Below are 16966 nucleotides of genomic sequence, written 5' to 3' on the forward strand. Positions count from 1 at the left end.
CAAAGTTTAAAAATCACACAACACCAGGTTATAGTCCAACAGGTTTATTTGGAAGCACTAGCTTCCGGAGCACCGATCCTTCGCTCCTTGATGAAGGAGCAGCGCACCAAAAGATAGTGCTTCCAAGTAAGCCTGTTGGACTTTAACCTGGTGTTGTGTGATTTAAAGTAATAACATAACTATTTTTCTTGTTTCTTTTATGAGGTGTAGGTAGTACTGGCAAGGCTGGTATTTACCACTGTCCTTGTAGGTCATGGGAAATCAGTGTACATCCACATTGTTATTAAGGAAGGAGTTCCAGGATGATTGACCCAGAGAGAGTGATATAGTTCCAAGTTAGTTTATGTGTTGCTTGGGGAGCTTATGGATATTGGTATTCCCATATATACTGTTGCTGAGTTTCTGCAGTATGACTTCTTGATGATGAACACTCCACCAGTGTTTAAATGAATTTTTAATGAGGCAGGTCAAAACTCCAATCACACGGGCTGCTTTTTCCAAACTGATGTTGAGCTGCTTAAACAATGCTGGAGCTGCACCTCCAGACAAGCAGGGAGTGTTGCATTACACTGCTGATGTGTGCTTTGCCAGTGGAAAATAGGATGTCAGGTAGTGAGTTACTTGCTACAGAATCCCCTGTGCTCCTGCAGCAATGACATTTATGTACCTGGTCTAGCTGCTAGTCAGTGATAACCTTGCCAATGATGTTGGTAGGGGAGTTAGCAATAGTAATATCAAGAATGATAGATGATGATGTTGAAACATACACAATCCTAAGGGGACTTGACAAGATAAATGTTGAGAAGATATTTTCATTGTGGAGGGAATCTTGAAATAGAGTAAAGTTACAGTGAAAGGAACAGTCATTTAAAACTGGGATACAAAGGAATTTCTTCTCTGAGGGTAGTGAATAACTGGAATTCTCTACCCAAAAATGTAATGGAGGCTAGATCATGGCAAGCATTTAAAGAGGAGACATATTTTTGAAATATTGAGTTGAAGGCAATGAGGAGTTGCACAAAAGAGTACTTGAAGCCTAGGGCAGATCAGCCATGATCTTATAGAATGACAGGTTAGTCTTGAGGGCCTTTGTATGTTCTTTAAGTGCCCAGTTTATGTCTAACTAGATCCCACAAACAGCTTTGGTGATAAGCAGCTAGATAATCTGCATCAGTCTCCTGAGGTATAAATGGTGTCAGCTCCCTTGCTCTGTTTCTGATAATAGTTGACATCATTTGCATTCGCCTGAGAGAGAAAATGAGGCCATTCTGAAACCAATTTACTTGCTTTAAAAATGACACCTCCAAAGTGCAGCTTTCCCTCAGTTCTGTGCTGAAGTGTCAGCCGAGTCTGTCATTCTCAGGAGTCGGGATTGTGCCTTAATTTGTTCTGTGACGTTACAATTCTGGGTCCAGTATGCTCAAACTTTAGAAATGACAGTATTCTTATTGACTTACATGGCAATTGCTGTAACCTCTGGTCTATTGCAATGACAACCCTGTAGAATTAAATGTACTAGTTTCAAAGGTGTCTTTTTAATGATTTTGTAATTTTAGTGTTTCTATTTGCTACACCAAAGATTTGATAAGTGCAATTCTGAAATCATTTTACTGCATTAAAAGGCAGAAGCACAGTGCAAATAATTGTGCTCCTGGAGCTTGAGGGCACCAAGACAAAAACATAGTGCATCGTGTTGAAAAGTTGGCATTGTCATTTTGTTCTTCCATCACTTGAGGCTAAAATGCAATTGAAGCTAGTATTCCTTGACTTTCCATGGCCCTACATATCACATGTTCAAATTTTAACTTTGGAGGATTCAGTGGATGGGACAAAGAGCTACCAATCTTATCTTTTGACCCGAGAGTGTGACAAAAGATTGATCTAATATCATTAGAGATTACTGATTATAATGTTTTGACATTTCCAATGACCTTGCCACAGAAAAACATTGATGTAAGTAGTTCACAAGATGTTAAATCAGAGGCAATCTCTTCTGGAGATATGGATCAGAATTTAAATGAAGCATTTAGTAACTGTTTTTGACAAAGTTAATGAGCTGAATTTTCCATTGTTTTTGGCTCCATGTAATTTCAGAAAACTTTCATGGAGAGTTTCCAGCCATGGCCCATGGTGACTTCTCTCATGCAATCTTCTGCTGCTCGCCTCATTAACTATACACACAGGCTGTCCAACTCTCTTCTTGTTCACTTGCTCAGGAGCAGAGCAATTGCTTGCCACTGCCTGAACCTTGTGTCTTTCACAGCGATTGGCACCCTCTATTCCTGATGAAGAGCTTTTGCCCGAAACGTAGATTTTCCTGATCCTGGATGCTGCCTGACTTGCTGTGCTTTTCCAGCACCACTCTGATCTAAATCATATTGAAAGCCCAGCTGCCAATCAATTCGAATGCTTCAGACCTCAAGCTACCATTCATTTTTTTTAATATTTACTCATGGGACATGGTGTCACTGGCTGGCCAACATTTATTGCCTGTCCCTAACTGCTCTTGAGAAGGTGTGGTGAGCTGCCTTCTTGAACCACTGCAGTCCATGTGCTAAGGTTGACCAACACTGCCCTTAGGGAGGGAATTCCAGGATTTTGACCCAGCAACAATAAAGGAATGGCAATATATTTCCAAGTCATTATGGTGAGTACATGGAGCAGAACCTGAAGGTGGTGATGTCTCCATGTATCTCCTGCCCTTGTCCCACTGGATGGAAGTGGTTGTGGGTTTGGAAGGTGCTGTCTAAGGATCTTTGGTAAATTTTTGTTACTAGCGTCAGTGGTGGAGAGAATGGATTCTTGGTGGATGTAGTGCCAGTCAAGGGGCTGCTTGGTCCTGGTTGGTGTCAAGTTTCTTGAGTGGTGTTGCAGCTGCAGCCATCCAGGCAAGTGGGGAGAGTATTCCCATCTTACTCTTGACTTGTTCCTTGTAGATACTGGACAGGGTTTGGGGATTCAGAGGTAAGTTAATTGCCACAGTATTCCAAGCCTCTGACCTTGCTGTTATAGTCACAGTATTCATAAAACAAGTCCAGTGCGGTTTTTGGTCAATGGTAACACGTAGATGTTGATAGTGGGGGTTTCAGTGATGTTAATATTGAATGTCAAGGGGCAGTGATTAGTTTGTCTCTTAGTGGAGATGGTCATTGTTTGGCATTTATGTGCACAACCTTCTTTCTGTGTGCCAGATATGACTCCAACCAACAGAGTTTGTCTGATGATTTCCATTGATTCCAGTTTTGCTCGGGCCCCTTGATGTCAAAGGCTGTCATTCTAACTTCAATTCTGGAATTTATTGCTTTTGTCAATGATTGGACCAAGACTGTAATGAGGTCAGGAACTTGAGTGGTCATGGTGGAACCCAAACTTGGCATCAGTGAGTAGGATGTTGTTTGGCAGGTGCTGCTTGATAGCCTGTTGATTACATCTTACTGATGATTGAGAATAGACTGATGGGGTGATAATTGGATTTGTTCTACTTTTGTGTACAGAATATACCTGGTCAACATTTCACACTGTCGAGTAGATGTTAGTGTTGTCATTGTAATGGAACAACTTTGGCTAGGTGAATGGCATGTTCTGTGGCACAAGTCTTCAGTACTATTGCCAGAGTGTTGTGAGGACCCATAGCCTTTTTGCAGAATCCAGGACCTCTATGTTACCACGTGGAGTGAATCAAATTGGCTGAAGACTGATGTCTGTGATGCTGGGAACCACCGGAGGAGGCTGAGATGAATCATCTATTTGACACTACTGGTCGAAGATTGTTGAAATGCTTCGGCCTTCTCTTTTGCACTGATGTGCTGGGCTCTTCCTTCATTGTGGATTGGGATATTTGTGGAGCCTCCTCCTCCAGAATGTGTCACTGAATATTCTGAATATTCTGAAATAATCTCTTTCATGTCTGCCTCTGCATCTTGGATGACCTGTCCTTTAAACTAATTTGCCACTTCACTTTAGCTTATTCTGCTTTCATCTACGCATAATTGCCTGTATTCAAGTTTAAGATGTTAATCATGCACCTATAATTCTCTCCCTCAAACTGAATGTAAAACTTAAAAACATGTTATGATTATTACTACCTAGGGTGCCTTCAGTATTAATTAATTGTATCTTGTATCCAGTCTAATTTACCCCTTTCTGCTTAGTTGGCTCCAGAATATGTTCTTCTGAGAAACTGCCCTGAAAACAATTTATAAACTCCTCATCTGGACTAACTTTGATTTTTCCAATACTTATGTAGATTAAAGTAGCCTGTGATTATCAATATACGTTTCTGACAAACTCAAAATTATTTCTTCCTTTATATTTCATCCTACTGTGCTTATTGTAAGGGAGGAGTGTACCTCACTTCCATAAGTGACTTTTTGCATTTATTATCTCATATCTCATCTCTACATAATCACTCCTGCATCCTGTTTTCCTAAACTTAGATCACCCTCCTCAATTATTCTAATACCAATATTAATTAACCAACCACTCCTCCAGAGTTTTGCATATTTCTGTCCTTCCTAAATGTCTTGTAGTGTTTAGAATGCAGGTTCAACCCAACATAATCTTGCAGTTATGTCCCTGTGAAGGCGATAAAATTGTAATTACTTAATTTTATTTGCTCAGTCAGTTTGATTTCAAAACTCTGTGCATTTTGAAACAGAGCCTTTAGCTTTACATTGTATTATTTGTCAACTCTCACCTGATTTACTGATATATTCTTGGATTTGTACTCTCTATCCCTCCTGACACGCTCCCTTTAACCTTTTCCCATCCTAATACATTTCTGTTCTTGCCTCGTCTCTACTCTCTGATTTACCATTTCTTCCTGAGTTTCATCCCTTGCCCACACTGTTTATTTCCCTAGTCACAAGGCTAGGTAGAATGTTGGTCCCAGTATGGTTTAGGTATAGATTGTTCCGATGGTAGGGACGCACTTTCCCCAGTGGCTAGTATGAGTGCCCTACAAAGCAGAACCAAATTCTCCCTCACCATCTTTGAGCCACATTCATTTCTCCAATCTTACTTGCAACATGTCAGTTTGCGCATGGCTCAGGTAATCCGATGTTATTACCTTTTCAGGTTATACAGCTTAATTTGGTGTCTAACTCTACTTACTGACTATTGTGAACTTCTTTCCTTGTCCTGCCATTTACATACAAAGATTTCACAGTCGGTTAGCTCATGCACAGTGCAGCAATTGCACTCATCCAGATGAGCTGAAAAAACTCGAAGCATATTGAACAGTTGCAAAAGTTGATGTTTCTGCACTCTGGCCCTCTGGATCCACTTAGCTACCTCGTTTGTAGTCACGCCTTCCATCCCCTGACCATTGACCAAATCAGTATACTGTATCTTAAGGGGAGTAAAACAATTTCATGGAATAATGTCTTAGCCTCTCCCCATATGCCACAATTTCTCAGCCTCTAGTTCACTGACTCTGAGCTGAAATTCCTACAGCCGTAGGCTGTTTTTGCAGATGTTTGTGTCCTGGATCACATTAAAGTGTGGAGGCACCCATATCCTGCAAGCAAAGTACATCAACTGCCCTGCTATCTTCATCATGTGTTTATTAATTAATAATTTGTACTTAATTTTAAATTAATTAATAAACTGTTCACTTCCCAATAGCTTTTATTACTGACAATTAAGCTACATTTATTCCAATGAATTGCATGCAATTACTCATAATTGTACGGACTTAATGGTCTAAAATATGTTGCATTTTTTCAAATTCCAACAACGTACATGAATGGCAGAATTTTCCGAGGGTTCGAGTGGCATGGGAAATGGTGAGAATGAAAATGAGGTTTTCATGACTCTCAATATCAAGAAAAAAAAGTTTGATTTTCTCCTTTTCAACAGCTGGTTTGAAATCTGACTAGTAAGCAGTGAGCACTGAACTTGTTGTTGTAATGTACCACATTGCTAACTTACCTTTCTCAACAATTTATAGAACTTAGAATCCCTACAGTGTGGAAATCAGATCCCTTCGGCCCAACAAGTCTACATTGACCCTCTGAAGAATATCCCACCCAGACTCAATCCCCTACCCTATCACTATACATTTTACCCCAAACACATCCCTGAACACTGGGCAATTTAGCATGGCTAGTTCACCTAACCTGCGCATCTTTGGACTATGGGAAGAAATTGGAGCATTCGAGAAAACCCACGCAGGCACAGGGAGAATGTGCAAACTCCACGCAGACAGTTGCCCGAGGCTAGAATCGAACTCGGGTCCCTGGCGCTGTGAGGCAGCAGTACTAACCCATTGAGCCACCATGCCGCCCCAAGCACCTCTGTATTAATGGTCGAACTGCAGACTTTGCATGGCAGTTTCTGATTTGCAGCTTGTGAACTGGTGAGCAGCTGGGGTTTCAATACCGTAGCCAGCCGTCAACAGCGTAAGATCCCAGGAGTTGCAAGCAATTCCACCTCAGCGACTGCATTATTGATTAAGAAGGTTAGTGTGGAGCGTAGATGCATAAGGTGAGCAGTGGAATGTTGTTACAGAGTCGGAGTCTGGGCCTCAATTGATTCTCTTCCTTTGCTTTTAGGAATTCCCTTCCAGGTCCACCTCTGCCTCCCTTCTCTCTCTTCTATCTTCTGCCCTATCGTGACAGTCGTTTCTCTTTGCTGCTGGCGCTGGGCAGATTAACTGAAGCTGCTTGATGACTCCAAGTGGGCCATAAGCCTGACTCCTACATGATCAGGGCATGAAACAGTGGCCGTAAGGAGGCATTGCGTTCCCAAACCATTTGGAAATACTTTATAGAGACACTAATTTCCAATATAAGTGCTCTACTCTGAGCCAGGAGACTCAGGCTTAAGTTCCAGCAGCTCCAGAGAAGTGTCATAATATTTCTGAACAGGTTGATGTGAATATATTCCAGATGCTGGGAAGATGCATGTATTCCTGACAAGTATCAAGGACATAGAGACAGAGCATTTGGAGGTAGAAAAGGCAGGAAATGAAAAGTGGTTTACATCCAGCAGAATTAATAACCCTAGAGAAAGTCAGATTGTGAGAACTGGTAAAACATACAGTCAAACAGTGAAAATACTGCTTTACCATCAGAATACTTTTATGATTAATGTCAAGATCCATCATTTGTTACGAATTGTATACGGTAAAATGGAATTGTTGTCTTCCAGTATGGCCTCAATCGATGGTGATATAAATTGCTGCTGAAGCAGTCCCAAAGCCTATATTCACAACCTTTTTTGTTGAGTTGTGTAGATATTTAAAGAATTTGCTTTATCGTGCATAGCCTGTGTATGAATTTTACACAGAGCGTTAATTGTTTAATGCACGAGTTATCCTGTGAGATATATTTTAAGTTTGTTTACTCAGTAGTCTAGTCATCATCTGGCACTTGCTCGGATATGGCTGACAAAAGATGTAAAGAAATTTGTCTGGGTTTCCCATGGTTGCTATGGAAACACGGGTTTTTTTTTCCCGAGATCATTCTTGAGAATGGGGCTATTTATTGAAGCAGGATTTGCAGATATGTCAGATTTATTTTTGTTGATGAAAGCAGATGGACACTGTGCATCTGTGTGGGTGATGAAAGGGAAATATGTTTAAAATGTGCTTTACTGAGGTGCTTGTACTGACGAGCATTGCTGTGGCTTGCCTGCAAAACAAAGAAGCCGTGGTGAAGTGTTTGTGTCAAGTTCCCTCTAAAACAGAAGGTGATGAATTAGACTTACATGTGGATCCTCAAACTGCATAACTGCCTTTTTTGGTATCAGTGCCTAAAAATAAATGTAAACGTTGAGTATATGTAAATTAGGATCATTGGCTATAATATTTAAGGGGAGTTGGGAAATGTGTACAGGTGTAAAGGGAGATTCATGAAGCAAGGGAATTGGAGGTCCTGCCATACTTTCTGTCTGTGGGGACAGAAGGTGGGTTGGGGAGGGGAGTGGTGCCACAGCACATAGTCTCTCTAACCCTGAGCAGCCTGGAGATGGGGGACGTTAGGGGAAGAAGGCAGGTTGCAAGGCAAGTCGACATGCCTGCGCTGGGAGAAAGGGAAGTCTTTTCCAGGACTCCTGAGGGAGTTAGGCTTGAAAGGTGATGGTCCTCAATTCAGGGCTGGTTGTATGGGAGGGGAGGTTGAAAGTTTTCTCCATTGGAGATGTTGGGACAGCATTTATGGAAGTCACCCATTGTGGGACAGGGTGCAGATCATAGTGAGGAAGTGCTTCGGACTTAGTGGGATCAGATGTTGGTAGACAGTGGGTTGGAGAAGGAAGCATTCCCAGTACACCTGGCCCAGAAAGTATGTAATAAAAGGCATTTACCTTCCGGGGTTGTTTCACTGCGAACCCAAGGAAACCTCACCATCAGCTGTTTAATTGATACCAGGCTCTCAGTTGTGCAGTAAGAGATTGAGTTTAATATGTTAGTGAAGTACCTGTACATCCAAACCAGAACAGGCACAAAACACACTCCTAACCAAAGTGAAAAAGGGAACGTGCATTAGCATTGTCATGTTGAAGACTCCTATTTAGGATTTAATCCTCCATCATTTGATCCATGTTGAAAGGCTTCACATTAATCTTATTCTGTACTTTGTGAGGAGTAGCTCTGGTCTAGTTTACCACCTCCCTTCCTGCCAAAGTTTGTCACTCCTTATTGATTAGCCTTTAACTTGAGCCCAAACTAACCAGTATAAATATGCTAATTATTCTTAAATACAAACATAAATCAACATTCTTCACTTCCTTTCTGAACTGTTTTGAATTTCTGCTTCTTATTAAATAAAATGTTTCCTTTCCCAGTGATCTCATTGTATTCTTGCTACGGTATCATTGCAGAATATTGTTTGTAAACAGTTTCTGGTGTAATCAGTGAACCTAGATTCTCTGACCATAAAATATTCTATTTTAATATTCTGACAAAGGCTGACTATGTTTGTTTCTTTCTTTCCTTATTAAGTATAATATTGTAATATATGGAAACAGTCAGTTCCAGGTATGAACTGGAATTTAGTTCAGTTTTTTTGGTGGTGTTATTGTGATCCTACTGACAGACAGGAGACTGTCCCTGTGGATTGTGTGTAGTTCTCCTGATCTGAGAGTGGAGCTGATTTGAGATGTTTGGTCTGCAGTGTACCTTGAAGAACTACAGTGTGGGTCTTTTCTCTTCATGCACTGACTCTCAAGATGGCAGCAAGGTAGGATGCTCCAGTCAGAGCTCCTCTGCTTGTCCATTTCTTTTCCTTTCTTTTTTTCTCCTCTTTGTCGCTTTGCTTCTTTGCTCCCGACCCCCTCCTCCAACTTTTGAATGCCCTGCCCTACCCGGAGAGTCGGCTCTAGAGAACAGGTCACAGCCGGAGCCCAGGCGGGAGCAGAACACGTGGGCCGAGCCGCGTGGCGGTGGCAGAGCAAGCACAGACCGAGACTCACGGCAGAGAGAGTAGGCCAAATCGTGGGCTGAGACCCGTGGCAGCGGCGGAGCGAGCATGGACTGAGACCTGCAGCAGAAATAGTAGGCCAAATCGTGGGACAAGAACCACGGCAACAACGGAGCGAACCCGGCCCAAGACCGCGGCAGAGAGAGTAGGCCAAATCGTGGGCTGAGACCCGCGGCAGCCACGGAGTGAGCACAGACTGAGACTCAGGGCAGAGAGAGTAGGCCAAATCATGGGCCAAGACCTGCGGCAGCTGTGCAGAGAGCACGGGCTGATTCCTGGAGTGGTGGCTGAATGGGCGCAGGCCAGAGCCTGAGCGGTGGCCGAGCGAGTCCTGGACTGAGGCCGGCACATGGAGTCATTGTGACCTCAGGTTCTGGGGTTGGTGGGCACAGACTCATGTTGGAGAGGGACTGGAACTTAACTACTTACGGTCACTTCTGTTATGATTCTGGACTCGTTAAACTCTGTTCCAGGCTAACCTTTTTTTTAACTGGGTAACAGCACTTACAGTATCTGTACATGGATACATTGCGCCTAAGATAGGCGACATTACAAACTTTTCACTGCATTCATTTGAGTGCGCATGATAACGAAGATTATTCTATTCAACTGTTATGAATGCATGCCATTTTCTACAGTTCATTTCCAACGATATTGTATCCTCAGTAGCAAAGTTCTATGAACCTGGGAATTTGTGAGGGTACGATATGCTTTATTTTGAAGAGAAAGTCATACCAAACTGACCCATTTTCTGCTTAAGTCTAATCTTATTTCCTTTCTTTATTAATGAGACTTGGAAGTACCAGGAGTTTGAAAGCGCGATGCATTTTTAAGCATTTTCACTTGTTGAAAGCAAAGGCAATTGTCAAAGAACCACTGTATTAAGTCTGCCAGGCATTGAGTTTATTTCTAAACCTGTTTACAAATCATATTCTACATCTTCCCATCTTGAGGCCCTGCAAACTTCGTTCGGTCTATGAAAAATTAGCATTCTCAATTGTTCATTCATCACAGAGCCCATTCTCTCTCCATCTGTCTCACCTCATTCTAAGTTTGGTGCTTCATAATGCTTCTCTTTAACCGTCTTCAGTTTTTCAGTTTAGCAAAGTGCAGGTTTATGCTGGGTTAAGATACTGCATCAGACTGCCCTCTTGAAAGCTTGTTTTTGTGGTGTTCTTGAGTGCATAACAAGAAAGGAGGGCAATACACTCAACTGAAGTCCACCCCATGCATGTGTATCGAAGGTCGTTTAATGGTGATAAAGGTGAGAAAACTTAATAAATACAGAGGAACCTCGATTATCCAAAGGATGTGGGCAGGGAGTATTTTGTTCGTTTAATCGAATGCTGGATAACATGGTTTAGTCAAGCATCTGGACCTTGCTGGATAAGCTGATATTTGGAAAATTGAATGTTGGATAATCAAGGTTCCTCCGTGTAAAGGAGGCTGATATGAATTGTCGGAACCCAACACTGCTTTGGCTGAGATCTTAGTTCCATGCCATACTTCCAACTCATTAACTAAGTTAACAAAAGAAGGAAAAACCTTACGATTGTAAAATGTCCTTTTATTTCTGAATTGCATTTTTACTATTGGTAATGTGTTTTGACAGGAGGTCTGGGTGGGATGATCTTTGGAGGGTCAGTGTGGCCTGCTTCCACTCTGTGAGGTTTCCATGATATTGGGAAGTACGGGAAGAATTCCAACTCTTCAAAAAGATAAATTACAAACACACAAACAAGGATCCTCACGCACTCAATATTGTCTACAGTGTCCCAAACCAAACTGATCCCACCTGCCTGCGCTTGGCCCATATCCCTCCAAATCTTTCCTTTTCATGTACTTATCCAAATGTCCCAAATTACTTCATGCTCACTGGGGTCATGTGCTGCACCATTATTCTGAGGGTTATCATGAAAGTTGGAGCTTTTTAAAACAAAGGAAAAATCGGATCCCTTGTCTTTCTCATTTCAGTCCACAGTTTTTAAAAAGCATAGAAATATAAAGACAGCGTCTTTACACAGAACATAACATTTTTTTTAATCTGCTCTCTGCTTCCAGTCAGCTAGCCAGTCTTCTAACTGGACCAAATTATTGTCCCTTTCACCATAGCTTTTATTTTCTGCAATTTCCTTTGATGAGGCACTTTATCAAATGACTTTGGAAACCAAAGTACAGTACATCTACCAATTTGCCTTTCTCCACAGCACACATTACTTTCTCAAACAACTTAAACAGATTGGTGAACCATGACTCCCCTTAGCAAAAAGTCTTTGTCGTCTGCTTAATTACCTTGAACCTATCTAAATACTTTAAACATTTTCCCTATGGCAGATATTTAGCTAACTTGCCGATAGTTTCCTGTTTTCAGTCACCCTCACTTTTTGAAGAAAGGAATTCCATTTTGTATCTTCCATTCCAGTTGGGCTTCCTCAAATCAAATGGATCTTGGAACATTCAAACCACTGTGTGAGCTACCACACTAGCCACTTCCTTTATCTAAAGTGATGAAATTGAATGAATTTGTAAAGTGGCTACAGCATCTGACTGACCCTTGAAACACTAGGTGAAATAAATTATACATGTTCCACGTGGTGTCAAATTAAAATGGTTTGAAACGGATAAAGCACAGTGATGCGAAGTGTAAATCCTGTTACAGTCAGAGGGTGAGCTCAATCTATTAATGCACCTTTTTGGGGTTGAGTCAAACAAATTTTATTTTCAAAAGCCTGTCCTATATCAGGCAACAAATGCAGAAAGAGGAACTGCATTCCCAATCCTGTTTTCATGAGCACAATCTTCAACGTTCTTCACTTTTTGTATTTGTTACACAGAGGCTAACAAATTTCTTCAGGAAACTCTGTTTTTCTTCATTTACGATTCTTACGCCAGAAATTGTTAGCCACCATTTTAAAAAATCCCTAATGTATAAAATCTGTGCATTTCTGGAAATATTTTACCACACCTACGTGTTGAGGTGTGTCCACTCCCCAGAGCTCAATTTGTAAAACCATTTGGCAATCAGGCCAGTTTTACTTTCTGATTGAATCCACTTTTTTTGCTTGCCTATACAAATACCCCATACTTCTCATGAGGCAGACTCTACCTTTTTGATCTTTAAAATCTGATTCAAGTGTAACTGGGATCTAACTGGAATAATCTTGCATTCAGCTGCATAAAATGTTGTGTAAGTCAGACATTCATTATTGAACTGCAATAAAATGTCGGTGCCAAATTTGTTTTAACGTCAAAAGTTTGAACCATGGAGCCAAGTAAATAAATAACTCATTGATAATCCATCCATGTTAAAAGAACAAGATAGAATAATGAAAAGCAGAGGAAACTCTTCCAAGTGAAGATATAGAATAGTGAATCAGTTTTAAATAATTTTTGTGCTATTGTATTTTAAGTACTAAAGAACTACTTTCGATTATGCATTTCAAAAAAGTACTTTTCACACTTTCATCTCTTTTTAAACCTGACCCCTTCAGGCTGCCCTTAATTTTATTTCAGCAAGACGAAAGTGAGGGCTGCAGATACTGGAGATCAGAATCAAGATTAGATTGGTGCTGGAAAAGCACAGCAGGTCAGGCAGCATCCAAAATGCAGGAAAACCTGCTCCTCGATGCTGCCTGACCTGCTGTGCTTTTCCAGCACCACTCTAATCTTGACTTTTAATTTTATTTCACCTTGCTAGTGAAGCTGCTTGGAATATTCAGGAACATGTCTATCAATTTCCTGGTCTGATTCCATTTTTTTGATTTGCCAGTAATCATACAAATTAAATTAATAAATTCATTCCTTCACGAAAACTGACATAATTATTTTGAAAGATCCTAATCATACTTCTAATTATTGATGTTGGGACATGCATTTAAGTGCAAGTTAATGTATTTATCAAAGTGATTGGGTTAATATTTATTCCATAAGTTTAACATATAGGAATAAATTAACTGGAAACATCTGAAAGTCCAGGCTAAAGTATACTAAAGGGATACTTGGAATGTTGTTTTCTCATTTGTTGAAGGAAAATGTTAAATGAACTATTAATGAAAGGTTATGATGTGTGAAACTGGCACATATTCAATGATAGTAGAATTTTTATGAACTCTTTATTGTTAAGATAGTGCTTTAACAGAAACTTTTACTTTATTCTCCAGACTGCAGAACCAGAGGGCAGTTCAATGCGCTGTCACACCACTTCCGTGGCAGACGGTCACCTGAATACAGCTTCCGGGATGAGTCACCTTTAAGGAAATTGAAAAACCTGACACATTCCAGGTCCATTTCAGTTGACGACAGCTCTGTGGCATGATCAGTTAATTTGCACATGGGAAGGTCATCAGTAACAGTTAATCAATTAGGAAGCATTTCAAATAACGTAGCAAAGGTTGGGATTGAAAGAGCAACAGCGTGGGCTTCTATACTCTTCAAATTAGCAACTTTTGGCTCCTAATCCCAATTTAATCAGAGTTAACAATCTGGAAAATCTGCTAATTTTGTTTTTTGGAATTAAGGGGATTTCATGATAAAGTGGCATATTGTTCTGGTTTTGTATGTTACCTCTCCATACTTATGTTGCAAAAGTGCTGGGTCTTCTTTTTTTTTAAAAGAAAGATTGTTTTGGATATCTTATTTAAAGCAGCATCTGACATGTTTTGCAGAGTTAAATGCACTTCTAGTTTTGTGTCGTCCCCTGTCAGTTGAGTATAGATCACTGTGTTCATGTTGATTGCTGCACTACCTCAAGTCTGAATGCTCTTATCATGTGTTATGAAGGGGAGTCTTAAAAGAAAAGCACTGTTGTAATCAGTGCTAGGTAGAAGCATATGGCAAGTTGGTGAGTGTGAGGAATACTGTAAGAGCTACGCCCTAGTGTAACTGTGATACTTACCTCTTCATTCATAGTAATGTGGAGTGGATGCCTGATTAAGAGAGGTTATGTTCAGAAAGCCATTTCTCATGGCTCAGATGATTTATATCGAATGTCTTCAGAAATTATCAAGGGATTGACTTTGCTTGTATTAATCTGCCTCTAATGAATCCTTGTTACAAAATGAGAGTAACACAGTAATAAATGACACCTATTACAAGCCTGCTTTCATTTGCTTTTGAAAACACTGGTTAGGGCTCAACTGGAATAATGTATTTAATTGTGATAACCATTCTCTTGGAAGGTTGTGAAGAGAATTACAATGACATTTCCTAAAACATGACTGGGGACGTGGGATCTCAGTTATTGAACCAAGTAGAGAAACAAATTGATCTCGTCTGAACAGGGCAGATGAAGGACAGACTTATCAAGCGTGTTCAAAATAATGAGGGCTTTTGATGGAGTTAGTTAGGAGAAACTATTCATTTGCAGGAGCATTAAAGACCAGATTTAAGCTCAAAAGGAGAAGAACCATAAGATCGTAAGACATAGGAGTGGAAGTAAGACCATTCGGCCCATCAAGTCCACTCCGCCATTCAATCATGGCTGATAGGAATTTCAGTGCCACTTACCCGCACTCTCCCCATATCCCTTAATTCCTTGAGAGATTAAGAATTTATCAATCTCTGCCTTGAAGACATTTAACGTCCCAGCCTCTACTGTGCTCCATGGCAATGAATTCCAAAGGTCCACCAGTGGAGGGGCAAGCGATTATTTTTATGGCAGTGGCTTAATATAATCTGAAATATACTTCCTGAAAGGATGATCGAAAACAGTTTAAATGATGACTTTCACAATAGGAAATTGTATATGTATAATTGAAAAAAATGAAAAATTAGTAGTGCTGTGGAGAAAGAGCAGGTGATAAGGACTAATGGGTTAACTTTTTCAAAGAGTTGGCACAGGCAAGATTGGAAAAAAAATCTTTTGTCAAGTTATGCCATATTTCAGGAAAGCTTTCACTGAAGATTCCAACGTAGTATCCCTGACATGAGTTTACATACTTTGCTGCTGTTGCCACATGTAATTTTGGTAGATTATTTCACTTAGTCATCTATTGGGTTCCTTGTGCCTTTCTGACTATAACTTTGAAAGATTTTGTTTCGTCTTTCCTTATATTGGGTCCAGCAAAGGCCTTCATTATCCACACACAGGAGCATACATGATCATACAGGAGCACATATGATAAATGTTCATTTATGTAGAAGGTTTGCATGGGCCCTGTACAAGGATGAAATGCAGATTTGTAATAGTTTATTTTTAATTTTCCAGTAAATGTTAACTTTCCACAGATGAAAAAAACTTTTAAATTGTTTCTGAATGAACAAACTCCTATGGCTGTCATCCCCCAGTAACCTGTTTTATGAAATTGTTCAGTATATTTAGAATCATGATCATTTATGGAGAGGCTGGGGTGCGGGGGAGGATCATAATGACATAGTGGTTAGCATGGCTGCCTCACAGCACCAGGAACCTGGGTTCAATTTCACCCTTGAGCGACTGTCTTTGCAGAGTTTGCCCATTTTCCCGCGTCTACATGGATTTTCTCTGGGTGCTCCAGGTTTCCTCCTACAGTCCAAAGATGTGCAGCTTAGGTGGATTAGCCATGATAAATTGCCCATAGTCTCCAAGGATGTGTAGGTTACGTTGATTAGCCATGGGAAATGCAGGGTTACCGGGATAGGGTGGGACGGGATGCTCTTTGGAGGGTCGGTATGAATTTGATGCGCTGAATGGCCTACTTCCACACTGTAGGTATTCTGTGAATTCTATCATGTTATTTTAAGTAGCTACAAATAGCCAAATTAACGAGGCATCGTATATTTTTGTTGACATTTAATTGTTACTGATATGTTCTTGCATTTTTCTATGTCCTTGCAGTTCTTTGACAAACACACTTCACAATGAAAATGCAACTGTGTCTTTACAATCTGCCTCTGAAAAGGATGAGGCTAGTTTAGATGATTTCCAGGACTTTGTGTCTGAAATACAGAAAACTATCACTGGTCTTCAGAATCAGGTGGGAATACAATTGAAGATAACAAGAGTTTGTGAGAAGATTTGTAGCTCGGGTGCTTGTTGTGGTTCTGTTCGCTGAGCTGGGAATTTGTGTTGCAGACGTTTCGTCCCCTGTCTAGGTGACATCCTCAGTGCTTGGGAGCCTCCTGTGAAGCGCTTCTGTGATGTTTCCTCCGGCATTTATAGTGGTTTGTCTCTGCCGCTTCCGGTTGTCAGTTCCAGCTGTCTGCTGCAGTGGCCGGTATATTGGGTCCAGGTCGATGTGTTTGTTGATAGAAACTGTGGATGAGTGCCATGCCTCTAGGAATTCCCTGGCTGTTCTCTGTTTGGCTTGCAAAGATTAGAACAAACAGTCTTACCGCAAATTCAACCCAAACTCTGGGTCCGATATGTAGATGACACCTTTGTAATAGTTAAAAACGCAGAAATAGAAAACACACACCGGATCATCAATGCCACACTCACAGGAATCCGATTCACTAGAGAGGAAGAAAAGGACAACCAACTCCCATTCCTAGATGTGACGGTACACAAAGGTATACAGGAAAACCACACATACAGACCAAGTCCTGAACTACGAAAGCAACCACCC

The 16966-nt window shown here is 40.8% G+C and overlaps 1 protein-coding gene across 3 annotated transcripts in view; it reads left to right on the forward strand.

Annotated features, from left to right (window-relative positions):
- LOC122541771 (peroxidasin homolog) overlaps positions 1–16966 on the forward strand; it is a 245554-nt gene that overhangs the window by 222841 nt on the left and 5747 nt on the right. For all 3 annotated transcript variants that reach the window (XM_043678736.1, XM_043678754.1, XM_043678744.1), the window contains 2 exons: positions 13583–13703; positions 16237–16375. In XM_043678736.1, the coding sequence (XP_043534671.1) occupies positions 13583–13703; positions 16237–16375 (260 nt within the window). The remainder of the gene's footprint in view (positions 1–13582; positions 13704–16236; positions 16376–16966) is intronic.

The sequence above is a fragment of the Chiloscyllium plagiosum genome, chromosome 3 (genome assembly GCF_004010195.1).
Source record: "Chiloscyllium plagiosum isolate BGI_BamShark_2017 chromosome 3, ASM401019v2, whole genome shotgun sequence".
Lineage (NCBI taxonomy): Eukaryota > Metazoa > Chordata > Chondrichthyes > Orectolobiformes > Hemiscylliidae > Chiloscyllium > Chiloscyllium plagiosum.